This window comes from Chrysemys picta, chromosome 8 (genome assembly GCF_011386835.1).
Source record: "Chrysemys picta bellii isolate R12L10 chromosome 8, ASM1138683v2, whole genome shotgun sequence".
In the NCBI taxonomy this organism is placed as follows: Eukaryota; Metazoa; Chordata; order Testudines; family Emydidae; genus Chrysemys; species Chrysemys picta.
Window position 1 is genome coordinate 28,490,210 of NC_088798.1, and position 12,191 is coordinate 28,502,400.

At 38.4% G+C, this 12,191-nt stretch overlaps 1 protein-coding gene across 3 annotated transcripts in view; it reads left to right on the plus strand.

Moving 5' to 3' along the window:
• The window catches only part of PRKACB (protein kinase cAMP-activated catalytic subunit beta), a 118,728-nt gene that overhangs the window by 49,163 nt on the left and 57,374 nt on the right, over positions 1-12,191 (plus strand). The window contains exon 1 of one of the 3 annotated variants that reach the window (XM_005294435.5): positions 4,643-4,958. The exons of 1 other annotated variant lie outside the window; for it this stretch is intronic. In XM_005294435.5, coding sequence (XP_005294492.1) covers positions 4,772-4,958 — 187 coding nt within the window. In that variant the 5' untranslated portion in view covers positions 4,643-4,771. Of the gene's footprint in view, positions 1-4,642; positions 4,959-9,793; positions 10,154-12,191 lie in introns of those variants that run through there. One more of the 3 variants, XM_005294438.5, reaches the window with a different exon arrangement.

A 12,191-nucleotide genomic window follows, 5' to 3' on the forward strand; every position in this document is an offset into this window, starting at 1 on the left:
TGCCTGTTAGCCAGAATGGAAAATATCTGTGCTACCAAGTTCCCCCAAACCCTGTCCCTCCTTCATTCTCCATCAAATAATTTAAAGGATTTAGTTGTGTGCCATTTATTAATGTAACACATGGGTGTTGAACTTTCTCTGTAACTTTTAAAAAACGTAACATACTACATAATTCTTGGGTTTATTGTGTCTTCATACCATTCATGATTTCACTCCACAATCTTTCTTTTAAAATACAGTAATCTCTTTTTTTAACTTGTGCTACACAATCTCTTTCTCTTAAATAAATCTGTCCATCGCCACATTCTATCAACCCTCTCCATTGACAAATAGAGTTTGGAAACTTGAGCAGAGGACTAAAATAATTAGCTCAAGATTGTATGAAAGATGGGCTTGTAAGGCGGGTGTCCAGAAAGGAGACGTGGGAAGAAACCACTCTCCCCTAGTTACTAGGAAAGAGAAGGATGCTGGGATTTCTGCTAGCTTGCTGATCTAGAGCCTTTCTGGGAGCACAATAGGTTCCTGGAATATTTTAAACCAACCTGTTGTATTTAGATAGGTGCAGATAGCTACCCCAGTTTGTGTTTGTAAGTTTGTTCCTAGGTGGTTCCTGTAGCTTTGAGTCCAGGAATTACAGTTCTCAGAATGCACCAGGGGAGTGGGCGGAGAAAGAAGAGGAGGAGAAAAGGAAGAATGTGAGCTCTCTGGAAAAAGTACAGGGAATAAACCTTACCTTTGCTGTTAATCCAAGCTTTCTGAGAAGGGTTACCTATTTCTATTCTTCCCCTCAATTCTAGAGTCACTTGTTTACTACAGTGGCAGATAGGATGTCTTTACTGTTCTACCTTTCCTTGACTGCTGGCTGTTTTGAGGCATGTATAAGTTTATATTCTTAAAGTTGATGATAGTCACTCAAAAACTCATCTTACTTACCAGGGGCCAATGGAATTTTCAAGCCCTATGCAAACAGCCCTCCAAACACCAAACCAAAACCCTTCTCCAAATGTTTGGCTACATTGTCTTGATCTTGTTTTGTTAAAAATGTATCCATTCTGTCATAGATTGTGTTGTTCAAAAGTTGTCTGACATTATCAAATGGATTTAAAGCAGGGGTGGGCAAACTTTTTGAACTGAGGGCCACATCGTGGTTCTGAAACTGTATGGAGGGCTGGGTAGGGAAGGCTGTGCCTCCCCAAACAGCCTGGCCCCCACCTCCTGACTGCCCCCCTCAGAACTCCCGACCCATCCAACCCCCCCTGCTCCTTGTCCCCTGACCACCCCCTCCCGGGACCCCCTGCCCCTAACCGCCCCCCCCCAGAACTCCACCCGCTATCCAACCTCCCCGCTCCCTGTCCCCTGACTGCCCTGACCCCATCCACACCCCGGCCCCCCTGACAGGCCCCCCCGGGACTCCCACACCTATTCAAGCGCTCCCTGTCCCCTGATCGCCCCCTAGGATCTCCTGCCCCTTATCCAACCCCCCCCGCTCCCTGCCCCTTACTGTGCTGCTCAGAGTAGGAGTACTGGCAGCCGCGCCGCCCAGCCAGAGCCAGCCATGCCACCGCGCTGCCCAGCAGGAGCTTGCAGCCATGCCGCCCAGAGTGCTGGCGGCACGGTGAGCTGAGGCTGCAAGGGAGTGGGGACAGCAGGGGAGGAGCCGGGGGTTAGCCTCCCCAGCTGGGAGCTCAAGGGTTGGGCAGGATGGTCCCGCGGGCCGTAGTTTGCCACCTCTGATTTAAAGTAAGGTCCCAGAATGTGTCATAGAATCATAGGACTGAAATGGATTCGTATATCTGGAAGCATTTGAAAGCTATAGATAGGGCTTTATGGGGAGAAAAATAGGGGCAGACTTTTTAACAGAGTTGAACTAGAAGTATGCAGTGCAGGTTTTATTTGTGTCGGTCCCAGGATAGTAGAAGGACAAGATGGGTGAGGTAATACTTTTATTGGACCAACTTCTGTTGGTGAGAGAGACCAGTTTTCAAGCCGCACAGAGCTCTTCAGGCCTGGGAAAGGTACTTTGAGCGGGACAGCTAAATGCAAGGTGGAACTGATTGTTTAGCAGAAGTAGTTAGAGTGGCCCAGAATATGTGCTCTCTTGAATGGTCCCTTAAAACAGTGGTTCTGGGTACACAGAGGTCTTCCAGGAGGTATGTCAACTCACTTAGATAGTTGTCTAGTTTTACAACAGGGTACATGAAAAGCATTAGCAAAGTCAGTATAAACTAAAATTTCATACAGATAATGACTTGTTTATACTGCTCTTTATACTATATCAGTGTTCCTCAACCTGGGGATTGTGATTTATTTTATAATTATATGGTAAAAATGAGAACGTGAGCAATTTTTGAGTAATCGTGTGCTGTGACACTTTTGGATTTTTGTGTATGATTTTTGTAAGCAAGTAGTTTTTAAGTGAGGTGAAACTTGGGGTACACAAGACAAATTAGCTTCCTGAAAGAGATAGGGTAGTCTGAGAAGGCTGAGAAACCACTGCCTTAGAATACGTGCTAGCTATTTATGCTAAACGGTTTGTTCCATCTTGCATTTAGCGGTGATGCTCAAGGTACCTTTCACAGACCCGTAGAAGAGCTCTGTATAAGCATGAAAGTTTGTCTGTTTCACCAACAGAAGTTGGTCCAATAGAAGGTATTACCTCACCCACTTTGTCTCTTTGAACTAGAAGAGCATTGAGGAGAAAGTGGAAAAATTTATTTATTTATATCTTGAGCAATCTAGATCAACTTTCCTAAATAGGGACATTTGATATATGAATTAGACGTTGAAAATACATTCTATTCTGAGACTTGTCTGATGGATATCTCTTCTTTCTCTCAAAAATGAATTTCCAATGTTGCCTACCTCAAGTGTTCAAAAATTGTATGTCAGGGCACAAAAATGTGAGATTAACTGAATGAATAATTATTTGGTTTTAAAAGTAATAAATTTTGGTTGCCTTGGTTTTGAATCTCTAGGGATGAGATTTTTTTAAACTTTATACACAACCAGGAATACTAAAAACTCCTTTAAAATGAAAACTGAGATTCCGATGTAGTTCTGGGAGCTGGGGCTTTAAAATAAACAATGTCATGAGAGTTGGCAACATTACATTTCTGATTGTCCTTTCACCTATCTTGTGAGCCAAGGGAATGTCCTCACTGCAACCGTATGCAGTTGACTGGAAGAAAAGGGATTGCTGTCCCTATCAGGGCTTTCTTCTGCAATTGGTGACAGAGGGGGAGGAGAGGGAAAGTTGACCTGGACAGCACAGGGAGGAACATAAAGTGGCTAGACCAAGAGCGGGAAGGGTGTGACCACTGCCCTTCCAGGGGAGGTGGAAATATTTATACCGTGGGCAGTTCTGGGGAAGCCTTCTCTCACTGAAGTTGAGCTGGTTAGCATCTGCCCTCCCACCAATGGAATTAGAGTAGGAGTGGATTTCTTCTTCATGATCTAGTGTGGGTGCTATACTAATCACCTTTTTCGTAGGGCCTAGGAAGGAATTTTTCCCTCAAAGCCCGATTGGCCAGGGTGGGGTGGAGTTTTATTTGTTTGTTTGCTTTCCCCACAGCAGGTCAAGATCTGGTAGGGTAGGCAGGGAGTTTTGGTTAAAATATTGCAGCTTAGTAACTTTAAAAATGTGGCAAATGTCCAGTGCAGGTAGGTGTTATGGAAGGGTACACCGGGGAACCAATCCCCCCACCCTCCTTTTACAGTCCCCTGAACTCTCATAGAGGGGAGAGTGATGGGGTCTGGCTGGGACCAGGTGTGTTTGCGGTGGACGGGAAGACTGATAGCAGCTCTCCCAAATAAATGGAAAAGACTAGGAAAAGAACTATGACCAGCACTGTACAACGTATTGCCTGGTATTCCCGGATATGTAAAGTGTATAAAGTTTCAGGTTAAGTCTTTCCATTGCCTTCTGTTTTTCTTCTGGGATGGCTGGAAAATGGATTTATTTCTTTACTAAGGGCTGGGATCTGCCAGCAGTACTCTCACTGGGTAATACCTTACTCAGCAAGTGGCCCCACTGACTTGTTGATAGACACTTGGGGTAAGGTAAAACTCAGAATGAGTAAGGTTAGAAGAATCTGGCTGCTTGTTCTTATATACACAAGAACTATTCCATATCTTACTCCATTCTGGCTTTCTAAACGTAAAAGGAAAAAAGTGGTGACTTTGTTCATTTTTGTTTAGTATAAACCATCATTTGTTTTAACAAATAACCTCCTCGCTTAGAAAATTATACTGTTGTAGAAAATGTAGGGACACCATAATTTAATTAACTACCCATAATGTTATAATGTAATTACAGTAGTACTAAAACTATCTTAAGAGAAGGATGTGCAGAACTAGTCATTTGCCTTCTTCCAGCAACTCACTTAGTTTGTATGTTTATGGTAACTATTTTTTAATTTTATATGGCTTCTGATTCTTTCCTCCACTTTATATCCCATGCTGTTGTGTATTTTCATTATCTCATTATCATGTGTTTTTATATGAAAAAAGCTGTTAAACTGAGAGTTTAAGGCAGATATCACAGCTCTTCGTCACCTTTAGCTGATACAAAAGAGTTTTGCAAAGAAAAACACCATAATGTGCTGTTTTATATTAACAGGAAGTAGAACAGCAGTAGTGGTTAGAAAACATTGCATTCAGGAAGTTTGACACATGCATAGCTCTTAGCTTCTGTGTAAGTTGTTTCAGCTCCTTTTTAGGTTGTCTTTTGTTTGGTTGGGTTTTTTTTAAAGTAAATTATCAATGTATATAGATGGCAGCGCAGCGGGAGCTACCTTGTAACCAGTGCACAGGAACATCCACAGCTTTGCAGAAACTTGAAGGATTTGCTAACCGACTTTTTCATAGGCACTCGAAGGGTTCTTTACAAGAACAGAAAGTGGCTCTGGAAAATGAGAGCCATCATTTCTCTGAACTTGCTGCCCTGTGGGACAGATCAAGTAAGTGTTCTGTAGATACTCAAGATTCAGTTTGTATTCTAATTAAAAGACTTTATGTAGTAAATAGACAAACTAGAGTATATTCTATCAGCCTTTTTGTAGTATAACACAAAATATTGGTTTAAAGAAAGAGCTATTGCAACATGCAGGTGGAAATCTGATACTCTTTCGCAAGGCATTGGTATCTGGTAACAGAGTGTCACTTGTGAGTTTGCTTTCATTTTTGTTAGGCAAATGTTAACTTAATGTATGTATTTTTTGTGAACTTTTCTTCCCAGTATTTCAGATCTAAATTTTCTAGTTTTAGCAGTAATAGATAGTTTACTTGTTTTAAATTGCTGGTTTTCTTTGCCGTAAACTTTAGAAGGGTGGCTATTATGTTATGCTGATTAGTTCCTTAATTACATGGCTTTTACTTAATATTTATAGTGTCCTTTTATTTTGAATGGATATTTCAAAATCCATTTTATGGTGAGAGTTTGAACACTAAAACTGGAGCAGACATTTATAGTTTACTATTTCAAATTAATTCAGTGTAGTACTTTGAGTTATAACACTAGTTATCAATAATTTTGATTTTTATAATATTCTTAATTTGTGGGAGAGAAAGGGGCAAACTTATTTGTATTGCATAAAACATGCTTGATCAGAAATATGGCTCAGGCGGGTGCATCCTCTCTCCCCGTTTACTTTCTAAATCACACAAAATATGCAAAGTTCATAATTCTAGGAAAACCATAATAAAGTTAATGAGCTCAAAATAGTCATCACTACTCTGTACATACTCCTCTTTAAAACAGTTTATTTAGGAATTTGTATCCATACTTTTCACAATCATATTTTTGGGTGGGTAGAGTTGAGAGGTATCAGGTATTTCACAATCTAAGTAAATTATCATGGTATCCTCATTTCCTATTTTTAGAGCAACTTCCAATAAATAATGTAAGTAAATAATGTATTATCTTATTATTATATGCCTTAAAATTGTTTTTTAAATATAACTTGTATTAATTTCATACATGAATTTGGATACAGCAATGGGTTGGAATACCACAAGCAATTTTTACTATTGAAAGTAATAGACTCATAGACTCTTAGACTGTAAGGTCAGAAGGAACCATTATGATCATCTAGTCTGACCTCCCGCATGATGCGGGCCACAAAAGCTGACCCACCCACTCCTGGAAGAATTCTCTCCCTTGACTCAGCTGTTGAAGTCCCCAAATCATGATTTAAAGACTTCAAATCGTTGAGAATCCTCCAGCAAGCGACCTCTGCCCCATGCTGCGGAGGAAGGCGAAAAATCTCCAGGGCCTCTGCCAATCTACTCTGGAGGAAAATTCCTTCCCGACCCCAAATATGGCGATCAGCTGAACCCCGAGCATGCGGGCAAGTTCTGGAAAAAGTTCTCTGTAGTAACTTTTAATATCCCATCATTGACCATTGTTGCTAATTACCAGCGATGGCCTTAGCAAAATATGCTTGTGTCATAGTATTGCATCATCATGTGAAAAAGGCCAAGTTAACACATGTGCCTACTGTGAATTTGAATTTATGAATGTGTATGATTAGGAATGTCCTTAACCTCAAAAAATTGAGAATGGAAGATAAATATGGAAACCAGAAAGCTGTTAATGCCTGTATTGAAGATAAGATAAATTAAATAAAGATCTCCCAACTCAGGTGAATATGGATAGGCAAGAGGATTGGAGTTGAGGGTGGGGAGAAATGGCATGACCTCAGATACCTAAAACTTTCCAGCTCAGCTTTATACATAAAAAGTAAAAAAGGGGCACAAACTAATTTTTTTTTCTTTATAGGTAACTTCACAGGTTTCTTCTCGGTGATGTGGATTTCACTGTAGTTCCACAGGCATTGGGGTAGGCCCTCTCTGTATTGCTCTGTCAGAACCATGCTGCTGTTTATCAAGGGAGGCAGAATGGAAGCATTGGACCTTGATATTAATGGTCCTTGATTCTGTTCTCTCCCTGAGATCCACATGTTTTGGATGGGCCAAACGTCTGACACTTTGAGATGGAAGGATAGCTTTGTCATTAAGGCACAAGAATGGGAATTGGGAGATAGGGGTTCCATTCTTGGCTGTGCCACAAGCTCTCTATGGGAACCTTTGCGAGTCACTTAACTACTCTGTGCCTCAGAGTCTCTCTTTGTGAAATGAGGCTACTACTTCTCTACATCCTTACACTTCCCCTCGCTTGTGTTGTGAGGTTTAATTCATTAATGTATGTGGCACAGTCAGATACTCTAAAAATAACTTAATATGAAACCCCATCTATTGATAGAAGAATGAGTTTTGAGGGAGAGAAACTGAGTAGAAACTACCAAACCTAATGAACCACTGAGCCCTAGGATCCCTAAATGTGTCTGTACCACTCCAAACAAGTGTATATTCACATGAGGGAGAGAATACATTTCATCAGACACTGTTTCAAACGTCCAATAAATTATTATAATGTTGAGAATACTGCTTGAAAAATACTGCAGCACTGTCATTTATTCATTTGTTTAATAAAATGAAAAAACGGTATTGACCTACTATCTTCACAAACTGGGACCTGTTTGCATACAAGCGTCTCTTTCTCTCAATTTTAGGGTAAGCTTGATTGCATGACTTGTTTGAAGAGGAAATGGAATGTCATGTCTGTTGATGATAAATGTAGTGAACAGGTGCTTGTTCTTAAAGTAATATTTTAAGCAGTAATTATGCACGTTGGTTGTAGCATTTTTGTATCAGCAAAGTTTGTGAACTAGTAGCCGAGCGGTTATGGATATATGTGTGTCATTTTAAGTTGAAATTTGCAGATATTAACTCTAAATCTTTGCTCTCAGTTCAGATCATCTGTAGACAAAGAATAATGCCAAGCCACACATGGGTTTGTGTCTATATGGTAAATTTAGGACTCTTAATTCACTACTATCATGGCTCTAAGGGTGATAGGAACAGTGAATGCAGTGGTGTAGTCAGAATGTCTGTCTACCCCTGAGTGGTAAATTGTCTTGCTTTTCCTCTTGAGAAGAAAGTACTAAAAATCTTTGACTCTCTTGTTGTGCTTTCACAGAATACAGCAGAAAGTAGAAGAGGAGTAGTCTTGATCATATCTGGCTGCATAATAGCTTTCCTGCATGTTCTAGAATAATGTAGCATAAAATTTAAGTTTATTGATAAGCACTTATCTAAATAAGCAGCATACCGTAGTTTTTTTTATAAGGAATTTTAAAATGTTCGTAAATGTCCTCCTACCTGTCTCTGCGGTTGTAAAAAGCAACAGAGGGTCCTGTGGCACCTTTAAGACTAACAGAAGTATTGGGAGCATAAGCTTTCGTGAGTAAGAACCTCACTTCTTCAGATGCAAGTAATGGAAATTTCAAGAGGCAGGTATAAATCAGTATGGAGATAACAAAGTTAGTTCAATCAGGGAGGGTGAGGTGCTCTTCTAGCAGTTGAGGTGTGACCACCATGGGAGGAGAAGCTGCTTCTGTAGTTGGATAGCCATTCACAGTCTTTGTTTAATCCTGATCTGATAGTGTCAAATTTGCAGTTGTAGTGTTCTTATTAACTGTTTAGGTGACACCAAATTCTGCAAACCTGGTAATTTGTTCCTGAACTCTCCCAAGCAAATATACTCTATAATTCTAGAAAGAAACATGAACAAAAGAACCCTTATAAATATATTAAGTACTAAAGTGGCATCGATTTTAAAGTACATTTAGTTAATATAACACCCTCTGCTGTAATGGAATGTCCTGAATGCTCTGTTTCTCTGTTGTACCTCTTTTGTAAAGTACTTTCTGATGCAACTACTGCACTTAAAGAGGAAGTTGCTTCTTTGTGGTTTTTTAGTGCCATTAGTTATCTAGGCTTGTGGTTTAGTGCTATGAGTAAGTAATGGGGTATGTATTCTGAACCCGGGTTCTCTTCCTGGCTCCGCCATTGACTCAGTGTTTGACCGTGAGCAAATCATTTGTCCTCTCTGTGTTTCAGTTTTTCAATCTGTAAAATAGGTAAAATGTTTCTAAAAGTGTCTTTAGATCCTCAGATTGTGTATGAGATTATTTTGTGTAATTTTTAGATTCCTGTGAGAGGAAATTTGATTCTTCATACTGCACAGCTTTAATTTTATGGGGAAAAATTGACAGAGTGCATATGTGTTTGACTGGCCATTAGCCAACATTTATAATGTTGTAAAACCTTCAGGACCAAATTAATATTATTTTAGTATTCAGAATTGTATATTTCATTTTCAGTTCCAGATAAATTTAACATGATCAGTTGAGCATCTACTTAATTTTTTTAATGTGGAGATAAGAGTGGTTAAGATATGTCTTAATGCTGCAAATCCCAGTCTTCAAATCACCTACCTCCATTACTCACACTAACCTTCCGTTTTCCCAAAATTATGAAAAATGAGATATTAGCAATCTTAGTATCACAACTCATTAGAAGAGTCACTAACATTACATTGTTTTAGTAGATGTGAGTACTGGGATTCTCATTAAAATGTGAGTGTATGAGTGGTTAATAATAGAGAGAATTTAATTTAGGTTGCTGATTCAGCATGACACTAAATATGTTTAAAAGACGTTATATGCATTTTATGTATAGATGTCTTATAAGCCTTTGAAAAAACACAACAGGATAAATGCTAACTGTGGGGAGAAATGTTAAATCTTAAATATAGAGGTGTACGTTGTGTGGATTGATTAAAGCTTTAGAGTAACTGCTGGTTGGGTAGAACTCAACAGATAATTCTGGTCTAAGGTTGCCATGGAAACAACCAGTGCTTGATAGAATTGAGAACATCTTAAAACATCCTGGCTTTTTAATGCTTTTTCCCCCCCTGCCATTTTCAGTTGCTTTAGACATGTAGAGGTAATGCTGGGTAGAAAACAAGACGTTTAATGAGCAAAATTAAGCATCCACATCCTGAATATTGATCTGGTGTTCACTACTGGTATTTTGTATTTGATAGCTGTTTCACATCTCAAGGAGCTCTTAATGAAGACAAGATTTCTGGATTTCTGTGTGCTATCTATTACAGTTCGTGTGTGTGTGTGTCTGTGTGTGTGTTTACTGGATCAGTCCTTGTATTTCTAGAGATGAACATAACTTCCTCAAATGTTGGATTAATATTATGAGCAATATGTTTCTGAAAGCTAGCTTTTCAACATGAATGGTAAGTCTTTTTATTACCTATGACACTACAGTCTGTTTTTATTTAATAATACTGTCTTCACAATATGAAAAAAATCTACCCTGTTTCTCAATCTTTCCCACATATTCTACAGTAAATAAATTAATATATTAAGTTTTTTTCATAATGGAGTTAGTATGAGTAATAAAAAATGACAAATCATAAAGGTTTATGTTTTGTATCAAACATGAAGATGCATCTTCTTTGCTTTGCATAATAGAGATTTAATTAATATTTTAAATTTTAATAAATTTTAAATAATCTGATTCCAAATCAATAAATAGAAGGCATCAAATTTCAGATGAGGAATTTGTAATGTGATCCTGAATTAAATCACTTTATTTAAATCTTATCATTTCCTTTGGTATAGTTCATTAAGTTGTACTATTATAATTTTATGTGAATGTATGCAAAACAGTACTTCAAACTGGAGAGACTTCTGAAATTTTTGTAATTATAATTTTCAAATTCTGGGCATTTTTAGTCTTTTACTACTGAATTCCATGAACAAACTTGTTCTGCTATAGCTTTTATTCTGTCTAAATGGGATAGCAGAATTGTTGAGGTCATTCATGGAGGGAAGGAGAGTTTCACTTAAATCAAGATATTTGGCACTTAGAATTACAACATATCTAGTAAATTAATCAGGTAGATATTTGTTTACCAAAAACTTGATGATTGTTAATATTGCTAATTATCTTTTATATAAATGTAAATTGAGATAAAGATTTGTGAGGCAGTCTATTCCTTTTTGGCATATCAGTCAAAGTTGAATCAAAATATATAAACCCAAAATACCCACCAATTTGTTTTGAAAGTTGTTTACAAAATGGAGAAATTTTTAAATACTCTATTTCTTACTTGAGCGTTTTCTTTAAATTTACTTGAGATTACAGTAGAACTTCAGAGTTACGAACACCTGGGGAATGGAGGTTGTTCATATCTCTGAAATGTTTGTAACTCTGAACAAAACATGCTTATTCTTTCAAAAGTTTACAACTGAACAATGACTTAATACAGCTTTGAAACTTTACTATGGAGAAAAAAATGCTTTCACTTTATTTCTTTATTTTTTTGTAGTAGTTTACATTTAACACAGTACTGTACTGTATTTCCCTTTGTGTGTGTGTGTGTGTGTGTGTCTGCTGCTGCTTGATTGTGTATTTCCGATTCCAAATGAGGTGTGTGGTTCATAACTCTGGTGTTCATAATTCTGAGGTTCTACTGTATTCAGAGTACTATTACTGCTGAGATTTATCCCATGTAGATGACATAGGATATGGGAAAGACAGGTGAAGTTAGAGCATGCCTGCCAGATATAACTTCAGTTTAGATACTCTGTGTAACATTATTTGTTTTGTGAGCATCTTCCCTGAATGAAATGCTTTGTTGCCAGCTCCCCGTTGGCATAAAGTTTTTTTTTTTTTTTACAACATAAGGCCAGATTTCAGAACACTGCATGTGCACATGTGAAGACATATTTACTTAGTCTGATCAGCATCATGTGATCATGGTAATTATATGTGAAATTGTCTGTGCTGAGTTAACTTACAAATGGCCAAACTGGGTCAGACCAATTACCATCTAGCCCAGTATCCTATCTTCCAACAGTGGCCAATGCCTGATGCTTCAGAGGGAATAAATAGAACAGGTCAATTGTGGAGTGATCCGTACCCTGCTGTCCACTACAAGCTTTTGGCACTCAGAGGCTTAAAACACCCAGAGCATGGGGTTGCATCCATGACCATCTTGGTTAATAGCCGTTGGTTCTTGTGTTATGTGAAGGGGTAAATAACACTTCCTTATTCACTTTCTCCACACCATTTATGGTTTTATAGATCTCTATCATATCCCTCCTTAGTCATCTCTTCACCAAGCTGGACAGTCCCAGTCTCAATTTTTCATCATACAGAAGTTGTTCCATACCTCTAATAATTTTTGTTGTCCTTCTCTATACCTTTTCCAATTCTCATACATCCTTTTTGAGATGGGGCATCCAGGATGGCACACAGTATTCCAG